Below are 26,169 nucleotides of genomic sequence, written 5' to 3'. Positions count from 1 at the left end.
CAAAAATGTGACTACCATAGACTTCAGACATGTAATCATCTCAATGCCTTTTTATTTTTTATTTATTATTTTTTTTAAAGACTTTTTATTTATTCATTTGGCAGGCAGAGATCACAAGTAGGCAGAAAGGCAGGCAGAGAGAGAGAGAGGAGGAAGCAGGCTCAGAGAGCCCAATGCGGGGCTCGATCCCAGCACCCCTGGATATGACCTGAGCTGAATTCAGGCAGAGGCTTTAACCCACTGAGCCACCCAGGCGCCCCTCAATGCCTTTTTAAATTTACTATCAGGATTGAATCCATTCTATGGAGGCACTGAAATGAATTTGCCGTGCTTGGCTCCGTACGAATATACACTCAAACATGCCTAGTACAGTTCCAGTGTTTTGTAAACTAGCAGAATTCACATTGTATAATAGTCCAATATCCAAAACCCTCAAGAAACTTGTACCATTTTTCTAAGGGTTGAGGTTTATTAACCAGAGCCAGATTAAGACCTTCATACTATAGAGATTATGAGCTCAAGACATGAGTAACTCCAAATAGCCTCAACACTTAACCAGGAAATAAACCTAACAAAGTACAAAATCCCAATTTTTCCCCATAATTACTTTATCTTGAGTTCTCTTCTCTCATTTTAAAACACCTTTGTGCTCCCACTTTACTGGTGCCAAGATGTGTTCAATGTGCCTCTTGGGTGGATATTCCAGCTCCAGCCTGACCGCCACCCAAGCTATGAGACTACACAGGGGGTTCCAGAAGGGGAGAATGGCCAGCCACAGGTCATCCTCCTCTTCCCTCATACACCCTCCACTGGATTCAGTGACACTGTCCCTGGCTGCAGGCTTCGGTGCATTTCAAGCCTGGGAACAAGGAAGCCAGGACGAATGCAACAGAGGGGCAAGCTGATCCCAGGATGCCACTACCAAGAGGCATGTATTTTGCTTATAACTTTGCATCTTAATTTAACACAGCTTAATTTAACACAGCTTAGACAAGCTCACTGCACAATTCCACAGGACACCTGGGACAGCACCAGGCCTCCACAGTTAAGAGGAAGCAACCAGCAAGAGCCATTGTCTTCCTCGTCCCTGTCTCTGTGTCTCCCACCCTTCCAAACAGGACGGTGGAGTGAGAGTAAGGACTTTAAGTCAGATGGTCCCAAACAAATGATTTTTACAATGCCAGGGCAAGTGATGTACTTGAATGGACTTTAGGAATCAAAAAACTTCAACAGTGAGGATCATAGCATGTTAAACAGACCACCAGCACTGAAGGCACTTTTCCAGCTCTTTTATTCCTTTAATATCTTAACAAAAGATACCCAAAATTTAAAAAACCTTTGAAAAATATACAGTTTCATATTATTTACAGAACATGTAAGTACAGGTTCCAACATCATACAAACGTTGCTACGTTAGAAACGGCGAAAGGCAGGATATAACTCACTGCCTCCTGGCTGGTGCAGCCTAATGGCCACGCTTTCCTATTTCAACCCCCTGTGTCACCTGCTAACCTGATACACAGACTGTTAGGCACCTGAGAGGCTGGAAGACTACTGAACTTGAACTTCAATACCTTCTGCTGTGACCTTATTATTTTCAAATTTACTGCATTTTAATCTCTTTACAAGTCTATTTCATCCACCACTAAGCTACCTTTATTGTCATTATCCTAAATGATCAAATAGTAACCACGCCAACTATTAGTGTGTACACAGTTCTAAAAATCAAACATAAGACTGTGTGGCCAAGTTGTATCCAATAGATACTTAAACCCAGTAAATTCCCTGGTGCTTTGTAAGCAATCTCAACTCTGTTGAACAGAAGTGGCATCTCTTTAGTTTCCATGCTCTGGACTATGTTTCTTAAAAAGGTATTAAAAAGTGTCTGACGGTAATTGGAATAATTTGGTACCTTAGAAATTAATCTAGAACCCTAAGATACAAAATTCTAGTTTTATTTGTATTTAAAAATACATCGGAAATTCTGCATATGCCCATGATCAAGCTTATTTTCAATGCACATTACTTAAATTTTGATGACATGGTTTGTTCTGACAAGTCCTTTTTTCAAGGTGAACCCCGAATTACGGAAACTCCTGTAGATTTCCACTTGCCCTGCCACCAATGATGTATATTGCTTCCTTGCTAATGATGATCGGTGGCTTTCATCTGCCTTTGATCACCTGAACAGTTTTTCGACCATAATGATAGTAACTGTAAGCTGATGCAGCTGTGGTGAAAGCCGTGAAACACCTTTTTTTGGAAGAAAGAAAGAAAGGTTTAGTGGTCAAGTCTGAAACACAGTAACCATGAGAATCACAAAGAATACATGTAATAGAGTTATTTAAAAAGCAAAAAGGCCATGTGTGTGATTCTTTTTTTATCCCCAGGAATCTAAAGCTGCTGCTTTTAAGATAACTGTCAAACAGAATCTAGGTTAATGAGCCCGAAAAAAATTACTAGCGATTGTCACATTTACCCAGCCATTATTCTAGGTGTCTTCGGCCATCATTTTATGTTCGTAAGAACCGTCTCTTACAGAGCAGCAGACAGAGCCCCAGGGAACTTTGCTGAGGGCCACAGAACCTTGACTGAGCCCTGTCCAGAGCCCTGTGCTCCATGCTGCTGATGGTACTGGGCTTTTATTTCCTGCAGAATTTGAGCATCTGAGTCATTTTAAAGGAAATCCAGCTTTTTTTTAATGATTTTTCCTTAAGTGAACTGCCAGACTCACCAGATTCTCTTGGAAGCTCCATGAGTCATGCTCATGGCTTTCTGCATGCTCGTGGCCCACCAGATTACTTTTTGGTGCACCCATGCGTGTCTGCTCCCACCAGCTGAGCAAAAGTCATGGAGACTCTGTTTCTGTTTGATCCCAAAGCTGTCTGTGTCAGTTAGATCATCTGAATTCACACCTGAACTAGTGCAACATCCATGTAGGAAGAGCTGCTATTTCTGAGAACTAAGTAGAATACTTTGGAAATAATTTATAAATCAAGGTGAGTTGCTAAGAACTACTGTCAAAGGCAATATGATTGTTGAAAGGCTAGAGAAAAATGGTCAAAATCTAGAAAGTTTTTATACTTAGATTGCTTTGTAAATGTCTTAAGTTCTTATATTCCTTTAAAGAAACAGAAAATAAAAGTCAGAGAGGTTGTATTATGGATGTAGTTTAGTCAAGAAAGTGAAAACTCCCAGTTAGACTGATACTCAAAAAAAGGGGCATTGGTCCTCTATCAAAAGATGTAGCATGAATCAGAAAAATGTATACACATATATTTTAGAAAATAAAATGTTTAGCACGTGTATCATCTTTAAAGCTTCTTTGGCTGAACTGACTTTCGTTAACTAACCATTTTTGGGCTCAGACTGCATCAAGTAAGGCTTTAATTAAAGTGATTAAAGTGCACTAAAATACGGTGCTTCAAGTTCAGTGTGGTGCATCTGGACTCTGACAGTTTGAATTTGATGTATTTTCAAGGAGATACATTTCAAAGCTATAAGGATAGTAACATAAAAATCAAACTCCTTTCTCAAGTCTCCCTCCCATTATGCCCTTGCACCACTAGGCTGGATGCACTTTCCCCTCCCCACTCTCCTACACCCTACCTTGCTCGGGGTCGATCCTTCACCTCAGAGGCCTCCCCCAGTCTCTCCCTGTATAAACTGACTAGGCCTCCTGCTCAAATGCCACTTCCTCCCTGAAGCTTCCCCTCTTCTCCCTACCCGGGATCAAGTATCCTATCCTTCCCTCCTCCAAAACCCCAATACGTTATACGTCTCCTTCCTTTTAATTTGCATGAAAGCTCCTGTAATTTCTATATCCCATGCATGGTACTAAACTTCAGAACAGTATCAGTCATAAAATACAGCTCCCAACTTTACCCAGCTGGTGCTGCTCAAACATGGTAAGAACCAAGTAAATTCTAAGACCGTCGCAATAAGCCATTTTGCTGACATTCTCAGAGAGTAATTCTACACTTAGCTTACCACAGTATCTGAAGATAAATGCTGTCAGCGTAATTGAAAACTGGAGCTGCCAAAGAAGCGGCCACCAAGATTAACTGGACTGCTGTGTTTACCTTAAAAAAAAAAAAAAAGTCATAAATGAGCAGTGCCAAGGAGATCCTGTTTCAAGCTCAAGAAACAAAGGCACAGCCCATCATGCAGTAACATGACATCCTCGGCATGCCTGGTGTTGGAATAGCCTTGCCAAAGAAGCTGGCGTTCACACCCAAGGGGGAACTTCACTAACGGGCTCATCTGTCTGCATAGGTGCCCTTTACACTGAGGCTAAGGGGATGTCAGAAAATACTATTACCTTGAATTTCCATAGCAATTCAATAATGTTGCAATGTTCTTGGCCTTTTTTCAGTTGTCTTTAAAATGGCCCCGCGGAATAGAAATAACAAAGCTACCTATACCATTTTCACGGGTGAAAATGTCACGGGCTAAGTGACTTGCCTGCAGTCATAGCAGGTTACAGGGCCGAACCCAGAACCCAGACTCGCTAGCCCTTCATCCAGTGCCCTTGGCTTGCCCAAATGTCAAACCCTAAGAGGTCAGAATATTGAAATGCATTCATCTCCACAAGAAGAGGCTCGGGAGGCAAGGCGTATGTTCCCCGACCCTACAAGACAGCATGGAGGACAGAAGGAAGAAAATAGAGCCAAAAAGGTGCTGGAGACTGCCTACTCATCCTGAGAAGCACGCTGGGGAAGAGGGTGTGAAGGATGTAGCAGGGGGACATGTGCACAGAAGCACCCCTATCGTCCATTCTGCAACCAAAAGACAAGAATTCCACTTCATCTTTAAGAAATTAAATAATAAAATTGTATCAAGAACTTCTTACACCTCCTTTGAGTTCCTTTCTAAGTACTGTTACACTCTGTTATGCTTGATACAAATGTAAATCACTGGAATCTAAAGAAAAACAGAAAAACAAAAATCCTTTAACTCCACCTCAGCGAGTTTTATGTATAATGGTAACAAACCATCTGTCCCAAAGATGATCTGTGTCCCTAACCTGTTAAAGTACTGTCACAAGGGACAGGGCAAAAGGATGATAACAACAAACTTATCAAGGCTACTAGGAAAACAAATGTGCCTTGAGAGGCATTAATGAATGGTGTGTTCTCTGTATGCAAAGACTGGCACAGTTACCGTACTGAAAGGGGCTCAGGAAAATAGACAACAGACGGACAACTGAGAGTAGGAGTTGTTTATTACTAAGTACGTTTTCCTTTCCTTTCCACGTAATCATCAGTGGTGAAAACGAAGGGCCTGATTTTATGGTGTTTTCCCCACAGAAAGGAGGGTAACGAAAGGAACCTCCATAATTTCTCTGTAGCTCATCAAGATGCAACTGTATTTCACCTCATCCACCTTCCCAAAACACTGACCCTAATACCTCCTTCGGATGCTTAAAAGCTCAGGCCACCAATGCAAAACATATGCATATACTAAGGACCCGAAAAAGCTCAAAGGACAAGAGAATTGGGTGAATGACCTCACTCTCTATCTCCTACAGTCAGCACATTGAAATAAATCTCGCTGGCAGCTGCTGCGGACTGAGGCTTATATTCATTATAATAAACATTTACAAGGGAATAACTTAAAAAGGATGTATGTGTCTTACCTTGCTGATAAAGGTTGGTTTCAACCTAGCGGTGGCATAGCAAGGATTGAAATACTTAGAAAGTGTTCGCTGGAAGAGGACAAAAAGATAAAGTTGATTCAATTTATCATTCACGTTTAAAACAAACATTTTATTATTATATGTAGCTAACAGTTACTGAATATTGACCATATCGCCTGGCTCTATGCTAGATAAGCCCTTTATCTGCATCTTCTTTTATCACCCTAAATGAGTAGTGTCTATACATACACAGGTTACTGAAAACAGATTTTTTTTTAAATTTATAGATTACTCAATCCCTAGAAAACTCTAACACAGTAACTATCCTGAAATCTGCCTGATGACATCTGTTTTCTAAATAAACTCAATAAATCTCCCTTATTGCTATTTTCTTTCACAGACTAAAACATGAAATGAGTAAGATCCTGCTGTTTTCTCTGGATTGAGAACCAAAAGATGAGGTGATTATCCTAGGCCTATGTGCTCAAGTATCTGTACAACAATGAACAAATCTGCAAACAAACCATTCTGCATTCATACAACTGTGATTTTATAAAAATCTAGTTCCAGACAATCCATGGTTGAGGCTAAATCAGGCAGCTGAGGGACTTGGTCACACAAACATTCCTAACAGTTTGCTGCTAGGGACAGGGCAATTCATTGTGGGTGATTCAAAGAGCAAGATGACAGTTATGTGTGGTTTTAAAAAATTCTTGAAAAAAGTATAATAAAATTAATGGCCATAAATTACTCCCATGAAGTGAAACTCAAGATACAATAGAGTGGGTCTGGTTTTTTGTGTGTTTTTTTTTTTTTTTTTTTTTACATTAAGTTATAAGTAATAATAAAAGAAATTCTTTTTAAACAGACTCACCGGTGTTGGAAGAGTTCGATACCTGACGTAAAAAACAGCAGCAATCAGCATTACATCTCTTGAAATTATCATGTAAGTAAGTGGAACTGAAAATCAAATATAAAATAATTTTGAATGGGATTTTGAAAATTACTGATATTACACATACAATAAAACCTCATTCAGCCTTATGAACTGGTATTTCACAGAAGCAAAAATGTTGTAAATACATACTTATTTATGGTTTAGGGTCCTTATAGTGAACCACTGATTTTTATATTCTTCTCTAACCGACCCTCAAACCAAGTGAAGGACTATGCCTGCCTTTGAGAATGTCAATCCTCTTGCCTTTTATTCCTTCTTGCCCATGTTTTTAAGCTGTAGTTATTAATATTAGTGTCAGCCCTACTCAGCCCCTACTAACTCCTTTGTGACCAAAAAATGGTCACCAGGCTCACTATACTTACACGGAATTAATGAGATGGTACAGACTGGAAAAGATACTGGAAGACTCGAACTATTATGCCAACTCCAGAGCTCTGATGGCTTCCACATTCTAGGCTATTTTATAAACAGTAAAATTTGCTGTATGTAACACTTGTGAAAAAAACAAATATTTTCATTCTTGTCTGGTCAGTTCCTATCCAGGCAACTGCTATTTTTTTTCTGCTGCCCCATTCATTCAATGAATTCTAATTTAAAAAAAAAATCCAATCAGTTGATAATTTTCTCATTATTCTTAAGATTCTATAGCATGGGGGTGCCTGGGTGGCTCATCAATTAAGAGTCCAACTCTTTTTTTTTTTTTTTTTTAAAGATTTTATTTATTTATTTGACAGGCAGAGATCTCAAGGAGGCAGAGAGGTAGGCAGAGAGAGAGAGAGGGAAGCAGGCTCCCTGCTGAGCAGAGAACCCGATGCGGGACTCGATCCCAGGACCCCGAGATCATGACCTGAGCCGAAGGCAGCAGCTTAACCCACTGAGCCACCCAGGCGCCCCAAGAGTCCAACTCTTGAGTTTAGTTCCAAGTCATGATCTCAAGGTCATGCGATGGAGCCCCATGTGAGGCTCTGTGCTGAGCCGGGAGGCTGCTTAAGATCCTCTCTCTCCTTCTCCCTCTGCTCCTCCTCACCCCCTCCAAAAGATTCTATAAAATGGCCCCAAAGCCAGAGCCAGCAAAATATAGATTAATACTCAAAGAATCACTGCTCCCTTGTTGAGTAACAATGGGAGGGCAGAGGTCCTGTTTCATTTCACATCCTTCTACACTACAGGAGGTCTTAACTATGAACATATATTGCTTCTAGTAGAAAAAAAAAATTTTTTTAAAAAGAAAAAAATCCTGACAAATTGTTTCAAACTAAAATAACAGGGTCATGTGTATCCCCCTTCCATAATACTTTCAAACAGCTCTTTTATGAATTACTTTTGAGATGATATTTATGGTCCTCTCCAGTTCTGAAATTCTTTTTTTTTTAATTAAAAAAAATTTTTTTAAATTTTTTATTAACATATAATGTATTATTAGCATCAGGGATACAGGTCTGTGAATTTCCAGGTTTACACACTTCATAGCACTCACCATAGAACATACCTTCCCCAATGTCCATAACCCAGTTCTGACATTCTATTCAATGCAACTCCAGCAAAATCTAATTAGAGATTACAATTTAAATCTGTGTTGGTTATGGCTATGATATAAGTGTAGCTCCCCGGCCCAGTCCTGGATGACAAGACTACTTGAAAGAGAAAACACTTATCTACCACTCAAGTAATAGCATTTGGAAGACACAGAAGATACAGCTGTATGAGCCAAGTAACAAAACAAGATAGCCATAATTTTTAGGAGACTTCTGTGTCTGTAAAACATATTTTTCTACAGCAGTCATTAGCTGGCAAAATCTAACCATCATATTTTAAGATGCAGCACACTCATGCAAATTACATACAGTAAACCTCCTAAACACAACTTTAGAAGAAACACTTGTTAGTGTATTTCATCATCATAAGGGAAAAGAGACTAGGACTTAGTCTTAAATAAGAAGTTTCTGCAGAAGAGATGAGGCAATTCAATACACCGCAAATCCTTGAGTTCTTGTTCTAACTAGTAACACCCACACTACCATTTATTGAGTATCTGGCACTCTTGTAAGCACTTCATATATACTGTCAATCAATTCCACAAAATAGGGACCGTCATTATTGCCATTTTACAAATAAGGAAAGTAAGCCTTAGGCAGATTATATATAATCTGGCCAAGGTCGCCAGTTACTGAGTAGTACAGCCAGTACTAGTACTGTACCACTAGTCAAAAGTACAGTAAGCAGTATGGCTGGAGACCTAGGAGTGGAACCTAGGCCTATGAAATTCTCAGCCTATGCTCAGGCCAGAGTGCGAGGCTCCAGCCCAGCCATGTGAGTCATGATTAGCACCTCCAGACTCCGTTTACCATCTGTAACAGTCTGGCGGAGGAAAGGAAAGTTAACAAAAATCAAGTTTTCTCCAAACTGCCCACCACAGAATCACCTTGGGAGAGCTTCACAGAAATACAGATGACAGCTCCCTGAGGGATTCACATGCACAGCCAGGCTGGGACCCTGCCTCACCAGGTGGTCTCTAAGGCCTCTGCCAACTGACAGTATACATACAGGCTTTTACTATAGTTCTTTGGGCAATTTTATTGGGTTCCCTGGCTTCTGCATTTTCTAACTGCTCCCCCTTTCTCTCCAGCCTTCCCTTTCCTTTTCTTCCAGGGCTAAAACAGCTTTCATTTTGCTTATCAGAGTATAACAGTGTGCTAGTGAGGGTAGAAGGGGGTAAAATGTGTCAGGGATTGCTCCAAGGTTTTCCTCCCTTCTTGCTAACCCTATCTGAAATAGGTAATGTCTGCAACAAAGAGGCACATTACAGACTAATTTTATTAGGATTCAAGAGAAATAAATAAAACAAAGTTACTTTTATCACAAGTGGTCATTTCAATATCATAGGTTATTTCACTGAGAATAACAGAATAATTACAGAAATTGATTCAAACCAGCAATAAGAATTTGCTATACAGTAAACCAGAAATAATACAAGATGCAGAAAAGAATGGTTATTTAGTAAATGCGGAAGAACAAATGCACCTAAGTACAAATTAATTTAGGCTCATATCCCAGACTGCTACAAATGTAACAAACCAAATAAGTTGTTTTCATCCTTATCTCTCCTCCCATAGAGAGCAAGAAGAAGAGCAGAATTATTTATTATCCTAATTGAGGAAGAAAGCACATTTCTTACTCTTGAGGAAACAAAGCTGTTCAAATCAAGGTGGATGGAACTTTTACAAAAATGCAGGCAGTATAAAAGTAAGAAGATGCAAGATAGCATATATACAGCTCTCCTCCTAAAACCTGCCTAAAATGACAGTGAAGGAATGAAAAGACAAAGTCACAAAGAGAATGGGAAGAGAAGACAAATTTCCCAGTTTCACATTTGTTAATAAGAACTACTTTAATTCAAACTGATTAAAGATACATTAAAAAGCCCAACAAATCCCAAACAAGATAAATAAAAAAGAAACTCATATCAAAGTGATCCGAAGGGGGCATCAACAGATGAATGGATAAAGAAGATGTAATATATATATATATATATATATATGATGTAATATATATATATATATATATATATATGATGGAATACTATGCAGCAATTAAAAAAAAAACCCCGAAATCCTGCCATTTGCAACAACGTGGATGGAACTGGAAGGTGGTATGCTAAGTGAAATAAGTCAATCAAATATGATCTCTCTGATATGAGGAATTTGAGAGGCAGGGGAGGGGGTCATGGGGGGAAGGGAGGGAAAAAAAAAGAAACAAGATGGGACTGGGAAGGGAGACAAACCATATGAAACTTAATCTCAGGAAACAAACTGAGGGCTGCTGGGAGGCGGTGGGGGAGGGACAGGGTGGCTGGGTGATGGACATCGGGGAGGGTATGTGATACGGTGAGTGCTATGAATTGTGTAAGACTGATGATTCACAGACCTGTACCCCTGAAGCAAATAATATATGTTAATAAAAAATAATAATAATAAAATAAAATAAAAATAAAGAAACTCATACCAAGATATATTACTATGATACTGCAGAAAACCCCAAAGACAAAGAGAAAATCTTAAAAGCGGCCAGAGTAAAAACAGTTAACTTCGAAAAAGAAATGGAGGGCGCCTGGGTGGCTCAGTGGGTTAAGCCGCTGCCTTCGGCTCAGGTCATGATCTCAGGGTGCTGGGATCGATCGAGTCCCGCATCGGGCTCTCTGCTCAGCGGGGAGCCTGCTTCCCTCTGTCTCTCTCTGCCTGCCTCTCCATCTACTCTCTGTCAAATAAATAAATAAATAAAATCTTTAAAAAAAAAAAAAAAAAGAAATGGATTAGCAGTTGATTTCTTTTACACCAACAACAAACATGAAAATTGAATGATATGTTAAATGTGCGGAAATGACTACCAACCCAGACTTCTACACTCAATAAAAATATCCTTCAAGAACAAAGGCAAAATCAGAGAAAGAAATATACTGCCCAGTATCATTTCTATGTAAAATTTTAAAAATAATAAAAATAAAATAGAAGTTGAAATAGAAATAGCAAGTAAAAAGGTGGCTGCCAGAAGCTGGAGGATGGGAGAAACAGGGAGAGGTTGGTAAAAGCGTGCTAACTTCCACTTTTAAGATCAGTAAAGTCTGAGGATCTAATGTATTATACGGTGACTGTAGTTGATTACACTGTATTGTATTAATTGAAATCTGCTAGGAGAGTAGAACTTAATATCCTCACACATACAAAAGAATAAAATGATCTCATAATACAAAAGGATAAAGGCAAAATAAAATTATTTTCAGACAAATAAAAACAAGAATGTACCACCAGTTGCCCAATATTAAAAGGATTTCTAAAGATGTACTTCAGATGAAAGTGACCCCAGATAAAAGGGTTTAAGATACACCAAACAATGTAAGCCAGAAAGAAGTAAATATGAAGATACATCTAAATGAACACTATTAAAACAATATCATGTGGGTTTAAGAAGTATATAAAATTAAAGCATGGCAACAATAACCAAAGTTAAGAAAGGAGTAAATGGAGGTCAAACACCAAACTTTGATAAGGATGAATAATTTTAAGAAAAACCAAATGGAAACAGAATATAACACAGCCAAACTGGCACACAGGGAAAACAAGTATGATGATAAAAAATCTATACAGATGTAGAAAAGCACGTATGAGCCAAATGAAACCCACAAAATGGAAGACTGCTATACAAATACTAGTAATCACAGTAAATGTTAATGGATTCAATGTTCCAGTGGAAAGATTAAGTATTTTTAGACTGGATAAAAATAAAGAAAACCCAACTATCTTCATGCTATTTACAAGAAATATCTAAAATATAAAGACACAGAGAAATTGAGAGTGATTTATCCATCAGGCAAACACTGACTTGATCATTATTGAAAATATGGAGGGTCACACTTCATAATAAAACATTCAATTTATCAAAAAGACAAAAACATCTAATTTATATACACTTAACAGCAGTACTTCAAAAGACACAAAGCAAATATCAGACTACAAAGAAAAATAATGGAAAACTAAACACAAAGGAAACTAACCTACTCTTAGTAACTGACAAACAAGCAGACCAAACAAAAAAGAACTCAGTAAAGATTTAAATATCAGGATTTAAAATTTGACCAAATGGATATATAGAGAACATCACACCCAACCACTACAACTTCAAAAATTCATTTGAAGCACATGTAAAATGCTTCTAAAATTTGACTGTAGGGGTGTCTGGGTGGCACTCAGTCAGTTGAGCATCTGCCTTTAGCTCAGGCGGTCCTGGGATGGAGCCCCAGGTCTGGCTCCTTGCTCAGAGGGAACCTGCTCCTCCCTCTCCCTCACCCCTTTGCCTGCCGCTCTCCCTGCTTGTACTCTCTCACTCTCCTCACTCTCACTCTTTTTTATTTTAAAGATTTTATTTATTTATTCGACAGAGAGAGACACAGTGAGAGAGGGAACATAAGCAGGAGGAGTGGGAGAGGGAGAAGCAGGCTTTCCATAGAGCAGGGAGCCCGAAGTGGGGCTCGATCCCAGGACCCTGGGATCATGACCTGAACCGAAGGCAGATGCTTGACGACTGAGCCACCCAGGTGCCCCACTCTCACTCTTTCTGTCAAATAAATAAAATCTTAAAAAAAAAAAAAAATTGACCCTATACTTGCCTGAAGGGCTAAAATCAGAGCATGTTCTCTGGATATAAGGTAATTATGCTTGACATTAGTAATAAAAACATACCTAGAAAACCTCACAAATTAAGAAATAAATTTTTATTAACCCCCTAAGTCAAAGAAAGAATTATAATGGAAACAGAATATTTTGAACTCAATAAGGGCAAAAATACTTCTATTGACACAGGAGATTCAGTGAAAGGGATACTTAAGACAAAATGTACAACCCTAAATGCTAACTAGAAAAGCTGAAAGGTATGAGTTAAATATTCATCTACAGTTGTGCTGTTGTGGGAAAATAAAGCACCTGAAATGTGCCTGGTCTGAAAGAGAGATGCTGTAAAATGAAAATTACACTGGCTTTTGAGAGCATAGTATGAGGAAAAACTCACTAATTTTTTATTACACATTGAAATGATATTTTTGATCTAGTAGGTTAAATGTTATTAAAATTAGTTTCACCTGTTCCCTTTTATTTTTAATATAGCTACTAGAAAATTTTAAATTAGATATATGGCTCCCATTATATTTCTACTAAACAGAACCAATCTAAAGAATTTGGAAAAAGGACAGGAAGGGAAACCTGGAGAAAGAAATAAAAGAGCAAGATTTAATGAAGCAGTAAGCATATCAGACAAAGCCCAAAGTTGGTTCTTTGAAAAGATTCATAAAACTGATACACCTCTGTTAAGACAATTCAAGGGAAAAAAACAAAGAAGGGACAAATAACTAATAATCAGGATGAAAAGGGGGACAGCACTGCTACATATCCTAAGAACATCAAAAAGTTAATGGGGATACCATAAATAGTTAATGGTAAATCTTTATAAATGTTGTTGTAATGGACAAGGTCTTAGAAAAACACCATAACTTACCAAACAGACAAAAGATGAGCCAGAAAATCTGAATCATCCTATAACAAAAAAAATGAATCACCTATTTGAAAGCTCTTTCCTAAACTCCAGTCCTCAGGGTTTCAATAAGCTCTACCAAACATTTAAAGAAGGAATATTGCAATTTCACATAAACATCTCCCAAGAATGGGGGGGAAAACCCTAGACTTCCTAACTCTTATTATGTGATCAGTATAAATTTAATAGTAAAACCTAATATATCCTTGTTGGATAACCTTCAACAAAATATTATAAACTAAATTCAGCAATATTTTCATAATCTATCATGAGCAAATTAGATTTATACCAGGAATTTCAGGTTGATTTAACATGAGAAAATCAATTATGTAATCCATAACACATTAAGAACTTAAAAAAGAAAGTACATGACTAATACATGAAGAAAAAGAATTTGATATAATTCAATATCTAATTGTAATAAAAACTCTTAGCAAACGCCCAACAGAAGTGAACTTCCGTAACCTAAAAATATCTATATAACCCTACAGGAAACATCTTATTTAATAGTGAAATGCTGGTAACTTTCCTTTTCAAACTGGAAACAAAACACAGACACCATTCCTATTCAACACTGTACTGTGCAGTATGGAAAAGCAAGGGAAAAAAAAGGTAAAAGAATTGGAAAAGAGGAAATACACTATCATTAATTATAGACAATACTTAATTAAGGATGTAGAAAATCCAAGAGAATTTACATTATTAGAGTAAGAGTTTTTAAAAATATTTTATTTGATAGAGAGAGCAGGAATGGGGGGGAGAGGGGCAGAGGGAGTGGGAAAAGCAGACTTCCCAATGAGCAGGGAAACCCGACATGGGGCTCGATCCCAGAATCCCAGGATCATGACCTGTGCTGAAGGCAGATGTTTAACTGACTAAGCTACCCAGGCACCCCGAGAATAAGAGTTTAACAAGTTTTGCTAGCACAAAAATCAACAGAAATAGAACTGACTTTAGTTATTACAAAATGAAATCGTAAAAAGCTACCATTTAGAAAAGCATCAAAATTACCAAGTAATAAATACCATGTAATAAATCTAATAAAAAATTGTTTATTACCTCTCTGAAGAAAACTAACATTCTGACATCTTTTTAAAAAAGATTTTATTTATTTATTTGACAAGAGATCACAAGTAGGCAGAGAGGCAGGCAGAGAGAGGAGGAAGCAGGCTCCCTGCTGAGCAGACAGTCTGATGTGGGGCTCGATCCCAGGACCCTGAGATCATGACCTGAGCTGAAGGCAGAGGCTTTAACCCAATAAGCCACCCAGGTACCCCCACTCTGACATTTTAAAAAGACTAAATAGAGTAGATGTATCATGCTCATGGACTGGAAGATCAATATTATAAAAGTAACAATTATTTCAAATAGAGCTATAGACTCAATGCAATCCCAATTAAAATTCCAACAGGCATTTCTGGGGAACTTGAAAAGCTGATTTTAACATTTACATACAAGGGGCGCCTGGCTGGCTCAGTTGGTAGAGCTGGGGGCTCCCAATCTCAGGGTCTGGAGTTTAAGCTCCATATTGGGTGTAGAGATTACTTAAATAAATAAACTTAAAATACATTAAAAAAATAAAATTTACACACAAAATAGAAAGGGTTAAGAACATCAAAGGTGGAAGGACTTGCTCTACCAGGTATTAAAACTTTTAGTAGTAACAATTAAGGATGGTATTAGTATAAAAACAGACAAATCAATGGGGAACAACGAAGACAACCCAAAAACGGACCCATGTATATACGGACATTGCAGTGAGCCTGGAAATACAGACTTTTCCATAAAAAATGCTGGGTCAGGGAAACTGGGTGGCTCAGTTGATGAAAGAGTCTGACTCTTGGTTTTGGCTTGGGTCCTGATCTCAGGGTTGTGAAATTGAGCCCCAAGCTGGGCTCCCACACACAAGAATCCCCATGTTCCTCTCTCTTTGCCCCTCCCCCTGCTTACCCTCTCTCTAAAGAAAAGAAAAGAAAAAATCTGTTTTTAAAAAGTGCTGGGATAATGTGATACCCACAGAAATAGCTAGAAAATTAATTTTTAGGAGAGATAATTTTTTTCTAAAATATCAACTAGAAAAAATGTAAACAAACAAAAAAAATCTAAAAACTTTCCAGTACAAAACAATCACATATAGGAAAAGGTACCCAAATGGCATGAGACATCTCAACAGCAAGATGGAATCTGGAAGTCTACAGAACAGGGTCTTCAGAATTCTTAGTGAAAATCATCTGCAACTGAAAATTATGCCCAATTCAAATCTCAATCAAGTATGGAGGACAGAATAAAGACATTTTAGCTGTCTTTAGAATAAAGACATCATGAACCTCTGAAACTCTGGCTGCCATAGTACATCCTTACAAAGGAAACAACAGAAGTTTGCACTCCACCAAAAGGAAACTCTCAACAAAGAAGCCACAGAAACTTGGAAAAATAGACCCAACACAGAAGAGAGACAACAGAAATTCCCAGAATAATAGCAAAAAAGAATTCTCAGCTTACAAAACAACATATACTTATTCAGGTAAATCTCACAGGAACATTATCTATTATGCTAAAACCCGGATACAACTTCTTTGTTCAAAAGGGAAATACCTGATCAACCTTTGTAAAGTAATAGAACAAAATGCAAAATAACTCTAAAAAATTGGAGGCATGAAAGTATGTGCACACATGCACACACATACAAGATCATTTGGATCTTGAATAAAATCAACAGAATGTTGCTTAGGTTCCTTTCCCCTCCACAAATTATATTAGAATGAGAGTACCCTTGCCCCTTCAACATCCCCAACCGTATACAGACCAAAATTCTGAATTTCAAAGAAACACATAAATATAAACATTAATCCAGTTTATTTTGTAATTTGGCATGGGAATTTAAAAGCCTAAAAATAAAGCAGAAAAAGAGCCTCTAGATTGAGGAGACTATACTAGACTGAAATGCCATTACACTTCTTCCTATCAAATGGCAGTAACAACATGCTATGGAAAGACCATGCGGCAGTGTTTGCTTTATTCTTGGATTCTATTTCTAAAACTTGGAAATTAACAGTTTAGTCTAAACCAAGGGAGAAAAACTAACAAATACAGCTTAAGTAGAAAATGAACAACCAGAAAAGCGCATGCAAAATAAAAAGCAAAAGATTGTAAAATTTAGTTAGAAAGAGTATTCAGATAATGTACAAACCATACATATTTTAATATATATTATATATATATGATTTCAAGTTGCATAACAATGTCTAAGTAAAACTAGTAATGTGAAGTTTTATAAACATTTTCAGGATTTCAGAGCTCTCATTTTTTTATGATTAAACTGTACTAAATAAGCAACAGACTTAAGAAAACTTTAAATTGCTTTCAAAAACCAGGCACTAAGTAGGAATATAAAATACCATTTCAAAAAATTCTAAATATGAATTAGCAATGTGAAATAATATTTGCTTAAATTTAACTTCAAACAATCTAAAACAACAGATTCTGCTAATAAAACAAGGACATAAATTCTAAAGTAAAATAACAGCTTGACAATCAGAACAGTTCAATGGTTTAAAATCAGGGAAACAGTTTAAAGCTGAAAAATATATTTTTAAAACAAAAATTATTTGTCTCTCAATCAAGAGAAATTCTAAACTGACTAATGTTATTCTTCCCTATGCTATTTAAAAGTACGCAGGACGGCGGTCTTACCTGGAATAAGATCTGCATAGGTCAAGCTAACATATAAGATGCTGATAAGTATTTTATCAGCAAGTGGATCAAGAGCACTTCCCAAAGCTGATTTTTGATTGGCCCAGTTTCGAGCAATAAATCCATCCAACTGAAAATAGAAGTTTTTTTTTTTTAAAACAAATGTCATAATAGATACAGAGTAGATATCTTGAAGGTTAACAGATACCAGAATAACAAGTATATTTTCATAAAATGTTAATAAAACCTCTTCTGTTTCTTACCCTCAAACCTTCTCATTCTTTCACTGGTTTGGTCTAAAAACAATTTCACTTTTCTACAGTACTTTTCTTTCTCTAGGACTTCCAGTATTTCTTTTATTTTCATAAGGCCCTGTTGTGGGATGAATCCAAACACAAACTTAGAGATTTAAAGGACCCCCAACAAAGCCATAGAAAGCATGGCGGACAGAACACGGACTGGCAGCCACTCCTTGAGCCCTGGGTTATTTCACTACAGCCAAAATAGCTGCTTTTGCTTGCCAAGGACTACTTGTTAACTCTAAGACTTCGATTTTCACTCCTACCTACTTTTCTATGGTAAGAACCAACACAACAGTTCTCACTTATTTTTTGTTTAGTGCAACTGTTAATTCCATGTTTGACTGTATGTGAATAAAAAACTCAATCCTCAGGGGCGCCTGGGTGGCTCAGCTGGTTCAGTGTCCAGCTTTTGGTTTTTGGCTCAGGTCATGATCCCACGGGTCATGAGATCCCAGCCCTGTATTGCGCTCCGCATTCAGCTCCACATTCAGCGGGGAATCTGCTTAGTAAGACTCTCTCCCTCTGTCCCTTCTCCCTCACCTGCATGTGTGTGCTTTCTCTTTCTCCTCTAAAATAAATAAATCTTAAAAACAAAACAAAACAAAAACCCAAAAAACAAAAACAACAACAACAACAAAAAAACCCCACAATCCTCTGTACCTATTTGAAAATCTTCATATGAAAATTACTTACTCACTATTCCTGGAAGCCAATCATATTTTAAAGCAGAAGTCATACATGGTTATCAATGGGCCCAATGGGGCCTGCAAGCAGGTTTTTGCTTAACCTGTCCAGAGCTTTCAAAACCATAAATTAGGGCGCCTGGGTGGCTTAGTGGGTTAAGCCACTGCCTTCGGCTCAGGTCATGATCTCAGGGTTCTGGGATCGAGTCCCGTATTGGGCTCTCTGCTCAGTAGGGAGCCTGCTTCCCTCTCTCTCTCTCTCTGCCTGCCTCTCCGTCTACTTGTGATTTCTCTCTGTCAAGTAAATAAATAAAATCTTTAAAAAAAAAAAAAAACCATAAATTAATTGCCAAAATTTAAATATTCAAGTCTTACCACAAAAGCCCAGATCTCTAATTTCATTTGATAAATGGAAAGATCTGATTACCCTGGGGCCACAAGATGAATTGAAAGCAACTATCTACCACCTATTCCCATTAAATAAGGGAGGTTATTTTCTGGCTTTCCAAGTCTCTACCTGGCTTTCATTCACTTTATTTAATTTTAAGCTTCAACAAATGTTTGAATTTTCTAGTCCTATTTCCAAAAACAAAGAACCAAGGAGAAATTAACTTAGACATAATTTAACATGTACATTTTAAAGGATAAATAAGTCCTCTGTATCTCAAGTACTCCAGTGAGTGAGTTAGAGGTCTATGGTTAAGAACTTGCCTTTGGCAGCAGAACATAACTGGGTCAAGTCCTGGCTCAGCCCTTTACTATGTGACCTTGGGGAAATTATTTGGCCCAAGCTTCCCTTTCCTCATCTGTATAACCTACCTCAAAGGGTTTATTGTCTTCAGCACATAATGGAATTAATACTATTTAGTAGTCAGTAAATCCTCAAGGAAAAAAAGTTACTAGCTTTTACTACAGCCACTGAAAGAACCTATTTTCTTGTAAATATACTACATGTAACAATGTCTAGAACTGGGCACTGGGGCCTTGGAAGATTCAGGTTTCAGTTCAGCTTTTGATCTCAAGGAACTTAACCCTTCACTTTTTCACTAGCATTCTGGTCTGGTCCTCGCTATTCTTCTACTTACATTAGATTCCAAGGTGACCAACATCACCGCTCCTTTGCAGACATCTGTAACTCTCTCACTTCACTCTCTATCCGCCCAAAACTATCCATGTACTTACTCCAGGCCTGCACCTAATCAACCGACCATTGCTCAAGAACACGTAAGTGAGCTAAACTGATCTCACTTCAAATTCGGAATCATAAATCTCCCATGGGCGCTCAGTACTGCCTGGAAATCCCACACCTGCCTCTTTACCTTTCCTTTTCACACTGTCTGTTCGCACTTCAAGACTACTTCTCCTTCACTCCCAAAGCCTCTCACTCTAACTCATGATCATATCTATACTTTCCTTGAAAAACAGAAACAGATTGTTAGCACTCCCTTATATTCCCACCCACAAATCCACCACCTACCTGCTGTACCCAGACACATTCTCTGCCTTCCCTGATTCATGATCCTAGGCCCTCTGACCTTCTCTGATTTGCCTCTCTTCTCCCCCATCTCTCTTGTATCATCAATCTCCTCCTTTCTGTCTGGTCATTTAATTAACCAGGTAATTAACAACAAAAATTTCCCCAGTACTACCTTCCTTGACCCTACTTCCCTATACCTCTATAAAGCAAAACCTTGTCAAAGCCATGTGTATTGTCATCATACCTCACATTTGTTGCCAAACCACTCTGACTGTCCTCACTCCTCTAGAGATGGTGCTCATGAAGATTGCCAATGAATTCAACATTTTTGGCTTACTTGACCTCAACACAATTAAAGCACTGTCTTCACTTAACTTTTGGGACACATGATGGCCTAATTTTCTTCCTTTCTCACCAGCTCTTCTTTCTCAGTGTCCTTCACGGGCTCCTTTTCTATTGCTTCACCTACTGCTCATTTCTCTGACCCCTTCTCTTCTTTAACCCAGCCAAAAATCACTTCACCCAGACTTGACCATCCATATGCTGATAACTCTCAAATTTATCTCTAACCCTGACTTCTTCCAACTCCAAACTACTACTACCGAACTGATTACAGGCACAACAACTCTTGGTACTTTTCTATTCTGTCCTACCCTGAATGTTGCTCATCACAGAAACTGTTAACCTTCATGCACTAGTTGTTGAAAAGAAAACAAAAAGTAACAGCCTTTCGGACATATTTCTCTCACTGCACATATGCAATCCACTGACGTATCAACTCAATCTTCAAAACATATCCCAACTCACTCATTTCTCTCCAAATTCCCACCCAGACCAAGCTACTACCACTGCCACTCCCCTAGGTAACTGTAAGCCTCCTAACCAGCCTCTCTGCTTCCATTCTTGCCTTCCTACAATCTATTTCCCATATACAACATCAATCAGGCCTTGTCATTCCCCTGCTTAAATTCCCCATGACTCCCACTATCTGCCCAGTGGCCAATCTAGAGGCATCAAAACCTCCATGAAGTAAATGTGAAATATGGTGCCAGATAGCTCAGGTTTTCACATACACTGTATATTCAGAAAAATGTAAATGAGGCCTGAGTTCAGTGAATACTACAATCTCATGTAGCAGCTAAAAAAAGGTATGAGCAAAAGAAGAGCAAATCCAGTAACTAAAAAAAGATCTTTTTACATTAAAAAAAAAAATCCATTATCAATATAACGGCCTTTGACAGACTTGGGAGTGTGCCTGAGTAGAGACCTTCAGGCTACAGAGATAAAAGCAAGGACAAAAAGAAAAAAAAGAGAGAGAGAAAAGAAAGAAATTGTGAGAATGGGGAGAAAGAGTGACAAATAGGAGCTAAACTCTGAAAAAAAAAAAAAGTGGGAACCATTCTGAGATGCATATTTGGAAATGCTATATAATGCAATTGTCCTCCTTTGCTTACCCTGCAAATTCTTCACTTAATCCTGTATTGTTCACCAGTGCTAATGGGCAGGTGGAATTTTGTGTCTGTGAACCTCAGACGGAATAGCTGACATTACAGATACTATACAACTGTTATAGAAAATTAGTTTATCTTCACTCTCACTAAATAAGTATCAAGCAATACTTTCCAAACATAAATCAGTCTGAAGAGGCACCAAAACATTACTGCCTGTCTGGTGCTCACACAGATCTCAGACCAGCCTTGTCTGAGGATATAATGTATTTATTTCTACATGAGAACTCTGCTCTGATCTTAAACTTCTCCTCAATCTTTCCACCACTTTCCTCAACTGCGTTTTTAGAGGACGTGTAATTTTAAAAGTCATTTTAAATCCCTTATGCAACAAGGCGGGTGATAAATACAAGTAATGTCACACATGCTGATAGCTGGTAGTCCACAAAAGCCTCTTTCACACATATGCTGCCTTCCATTATAAAATTGTTTTCCAAGTTCTAATTTGATATAACCCAAATAAATCCTCTGAAACTGACACAGTGATATAAAAGGGCTATTTTTTCATCTGTCCAACTACTGGGGGAGTGGAAGAAGGAAGGATGCCTAATGCCTGGCCCAGGGCAGGACCTTCTGCTGGGTTAGTCAGAGACCATTGCAGAGCAGGGATCAGAAACCAAATCTGTGTGGATGCTTATAGCCTCCCACCAGCATAAACTTGAGTAGAGCTCTGACCTCTACAAGCTCCCTGGTCACAATAACAGACCCACTGTTTCCACCCCCCACCAGCCAAACCAATTGTTAAAGATCAGAGTATTTCTATTACAATAAACAGAAAAATAGTCTCATAACTTCTCTCCTTTATTTCTATTCCTAAAGCAAATACTTGGCTTCTTGGGAATTTCTAAGGGTTTTTCTTTAACTAAAAAGTTAAAAACCAAGAGTAAAAAGCACTCCTCCTATGCCTCCCAATACCTTTTACTTCCTTCTTTACATCACTTAAAAAATAAAGAGTTCCACACAGACGTTAAAGACAAGTCCTTATACAAAGTACTGGGTCAAACACATCTTGAGGATTTCCTTCCAGGAAAAAGCGGACTAAGTCTGTGCTATTTCAGCGTACCAGAGACCCTGGGATTTGAAAGGGGAGCAAAACAGGGGAAGTGCATTTACAACTTACCAAATCAGTTAGCCCAGCTAAAGCAAAAACTCCTAGTGCAATATTAAAATCCTCTTCAATAATCAAATAGCCCAAAACTGGGGCCAAGCCAATTCTTGTCATTGACAACATATTTGGGATTGTCCATGGGTTTTCATACTGAAACACAAAGACAACAAAATTTAAATTAAATGCTAGGAATTCATACTTTAACCATATTAGAAAAATATGCTTATACCAACTTAGGAGTCAAAAACTATATTAACTTTAAATTTAATACTTTGACTTTTAAAATCCATTCTGTTGTTTACAGACCATAGCACTAAAACTGTCAGAAATACAGAAGATGAAGATATGTCATATGCCCATAAAGTATCTGCTATATAGAGAGTGTGTGTATGTACACGTACACACACACACACATTTCCTAAAGAAAGAAAAGAATATGTATTATTTACCATATAGGTCAAGGCTTTAATATAGGACTTCAGGATTAGAATTCAAACCTTACAACACTCTGCTTTTAACAGTGTAACTTCAAGAATATCTTATACTTCAAGTAGAAAGCCTAGATGAAGTATCAGGGAAAAACAAACAAATAAACAAAAACAAGCCAAATTACCAACCCCAGGCATTTTGGCCTAAAATGCTTAGCAAATAACTTCTCTCCCTCCCCTGCACATACCCATCAAAGGAAGGCTAAATGCTATACAGTATATTGGACATATGATGAAGAGGGAAAAAAAATTTAATTCCATGATCTCATCACTGAATGGATAATTGCTGGAAGAAAATGGAGATAGAAATAGGGATTGAGACCTTTAGGAAATAAAGAGAAATTATGTAAATCTGCTCAAAACAGCCATGAAAAAAAATGTTAAAATTTCCACCTAGAATCTGAGGGCTTTAATATTCTTTGAAACTTCATTTGGAGCCAAGCTGTTTGAAGTTGGCACTAACAAAAGGGCTCTTTGGCAGCTACTATGAAGAACATTACTTACTTGCCAAACAAAATCTGTTGCATGAGAATATTTCAACTTTAAAAAGCCCCACCCTAGTGGAGCTAAGATACCCTGCCCAACAGGATACAGAAATAATACCAAGAAAATGTCTCCCTAAAGCCTGGACTTTTTCTCTACTGGTGAAGGTTGCCAGCTCCTACCCCATGGGACTATCTCCTCACAAGACTAAGCCTACTCTTAATTAGTAACCAATTAATCTGAACCTTAACTTTGATTTTTTAAAACAGTGACAGTTTCCATTTCTAAAGAAATCTTTTAAAATTCCATGAACCATCCCATAAGAAAAAGCAGTTCTCTAAAGATACTAAATCTGTGTTTATAAACAAACGGGTAAGAAATGTTTACCTTAATTTGAAAAGAGAATGGGGTTGTTAGGGCAGAATACTGCCATTTAAAGCTACAGAAAAAACTTCAAATTCTCCGGAAACAAATCACCAAACAAGAAGCAATACAAACCTCTTTTCAAGGACCCTTTATTGAAAGTAGAACACATTATGTAATGAAATGGGAAAATTCTGGGAACATATTCCAAATTCAAGTTCAAAGGTCAGAGTGTTTCAGAACCCAAAGAAAAAACACTGTTTACCATGGTCTGTTTACCATAATGTGGTACCGAGTAAGTCAAACACTGATCCAATATTACAGCAACTGAGAGGGGGGGGAAAAGTTCATGACTGAGAAAAAGGAATCACAAAACAAAAGGCCAAAATAGAGTCCCAAAATCAATGTCAGAAATACCCACAGGGCAAAATTAAAGACAAAGTTGCAAACAGCCAGATCATTTCATTTGGCGAACTAATCAACAGAACTATAATGTTGTTGGAACAGTGAAAGAGACTTCTTTTTAGCTCCATATAAAATATTTTTAAGTACCTCATTAATTTCTAATCATTACATTTGCAAGTTTCTAAATTACAATTAAGAGAGCTAATCTCAGATTACCCAACCAGATAACCTGTGGCATACTCGACCAACTACTGCCGCTCTGGGAAGGACTTCAGCCACCATATGGCAACCTCAAAGCATCCAGCATTCAAACCCCGACATACTTTAGCTATTAGTGGAGCTGAGACCCCGGCCAGGAGGTGGCCACCTCAACCCATGCTGTACAACTGATGAAAGCAGTACAGGGCCCACTGAAGACATAACAATTGAAGATGTAATAATTGCATGAGCCTTGCTAACATGACATCAAAAGCTCTCCCATATTCATGCTCTGGTGTCTTCTGCTTGGGCAGTATTTCAAAAGGTAAGGGGACAAATATTTCGTTCTATTACCTAAAAAAAGAGTTGTAATCTTCTTCTATAATTAGAGGTTAAAGAATCCTTTAATTACGATTATTTAATTATCCTTCATCTTGTAATACAGAAGGTTACCAAAGGTCAAATGATAGTGAACCAAACCTGCACAAGCCAAAAGGCTTGTATACTCTTCTGAAGATTCCTACTGACTTGCCCTAAACATTGGGGAATGGCTTCAGAGAATTAAAAATAGACTTAATAAGACAAGTGAAGGCTATTTTTACCAATGCAATATCCTGTGGCCGCTCCCGCTTAAGGTGCGGACAGAAAGCGGGTAGGGAAGGAGGAATTCTAACTTGACCGCCGAGACTAAAGGTGGACTCGGCTGGCACCTCTGAAATTCATCCCAACTGAATGACCTGCCCGTTACTCTTCAGGGAACGGTTTACAAGTTCTGGAACGGAAATGTCTGACTTGGGGCAGTCAGAGCACGTTATTTTCCTCCAAATCCAACCTCCGTGAGGGCCCGCAATCCCGACCCAGGGCTGCCCCTCCGCCGCCGCCTCTATACATACCAGGCTGGTGGCGCTCGCCTGGCCCCATCGGCCGCCCCGGGCCTCCGCGGCGGCGTCCTCTCCGGCTGCGGGCCCGGGAGCCGCCTTCCCCGCGCCGGAGCAGTGGCCCCGTGGGCTGGCCCCAGGCAGCCGCAGACCGAGCGCGGCGGGGCGCAGCCACCAGCGCTCCACCAGGCAGCCTAGACAACCAGGCACCGAGCGCAGCAGAGCCCCGCGGGCGCGCCCCTTGCCCGGCCGCACCCCTGGCGCCCATGCCGCGCTGCGAAGGAAGCCCCACGAGCCGCGGGCCACGCGCGAAGCCAGCATGGCCCTGCCGCCGCGCCGCGAGGACACAGGCGGCTAGAGCTCAGCAGCCTGGGGCACCGGCGAGCCGCCTCTCCATAGAGTGCCCACAACGTCGCGGAAGCTCAGCCGCCTCCATAGCAGTTTTCAAACCCCAGCACGCTTTGCTTATACAGGTGGCCCGGAGCCGCCAAGGACGACGCCTTCGCGACGCTTTTGCGACACCGTCGGCGCTAGCCTTCCCAGCGCCCCCGGCGGTAGCAGAAAGAGCGTTGCATCGGGCCCCGTGGGCTTGCTGGGAGCCGTAGGTTCGTGGTGCTGTGGCTTTCCTTCTGCGGTGGTCGGGAGCTGAGGTCCGCGGGGAGGGGAGCACAGGAACTAGTAGGGCTGAGTGACGGCTGGGCCGATGTGGCCCGAGAGCGTAGGAGCCGTTTCGGGTCTCGGCCTGAAGCCCTCCGAGGCCCGTGACCTGCAGAAGACCCCCCCAACTCCGAGGTGTTGCGGCGCTCCGGGGGTCCTCGTGGGAGGTTTAAATATTAGTAAAGCGTCTGGTACAGAAGTCATTAATACAAGCTCCCTGCCTTTTTCCCTCTTCTGAGTGTTTAATACGCCA

General features: G+C 39.2%; 1 protein-coding gene across 5 annotated transcripts; it reads right to left on the bottom strand.

Moving 5' to 3' along the window:
* Positions 1 to 1,268: 1,268 nt before the first annotated feature.
* Positions 1,269 to 25,743, bottom strand: CRLS1 (cardiolipin synthase 1). Of its 5 annotated transcripts, none has more exons than XM_032351375.1 (7): positions 25,275 to 25,741; positions 22,457 to 22,594; positions 17,367 to 17,496; positions 6,513 to 6,598; positions 5,639 to 5,707; positions 3,991 to 4,082; positions 1,269 to 2,253 (listed from the first exon to the last, which is right to left on the bottom strand). In XM_032351375.1, exons 1-7 carry the CDS (start codon positions 25,578 to 25,580, stop codon positions 2,166 to 2,168), a joined length of 909 nt encoding a protein of 302 aa, XP_032207266.1. In that variant the 5' UTR covers positions 25,581 to 25,741; the 3' UTR covers positions 1,269 to 2,165. The 5 variants fall into 5 exon arrangements, with proteins under 5 accessions (XP_032207266.1, XP_032207271.1, XP_032207270.1 ...); XM_032351380.1 differs by lacking the exon at positions 25,275 to 25,741 and adding an exon at positions 24,507 to 24,581; XM_032351379.1 differs by lacking the exon at positions 25,275 to 25,741 and adding an exon at positions 24,413 to 24,479.
* Positions 25,744 to 26,169: the final 426 nt, after the last annotated feature.

This window comes from Mustela erminea, chromosome 7, assembly GCF_009829155.1.
Source record: "Mustela erminea isolate mMusErm1 chromosome 7, mMusErm1.Pri, whole genome shotgun sequence".
In the NCBI taxonomy this organism is placed as follows: domain Eukaryota; kingdom Metazoa; phylum Chordata; class Mammalia; order Carnivora; family Mustelidae; genus Mustela; species Mustela erminea.
The sequence above is the reverse complement of the archived record's forward strand: the minus strand, read 5'-3'. Positions and strand labels throughout refer to the sequence as shown.

Excerpts from the sequence above, each read along its gene's own strand:
- CRLS1 (XM_032351375.1), bottom strand. The coding sequence starts at position 25,580 with ATGCTGGCTTCGCGCGTGGCCCGCGGCTCGTGGGGCTTCCTTCGCAGC. Across the intron at positions 17,497-22,456 it reads TAGCTGGGCTAACTGATTTG|TTGGATGGATTTATTGCTCG; the intron begins GTAAGTTGTAAA and ends TTCTATTTTCAG. Across the intron at positions 2,254-3,990 it reads ATTTATCTTCAGATACTGTG|GTGTTTCACGGCTTTCACCA; the intron begins GTAAGCTAAGTG and ends TTCCAAAAAAAG.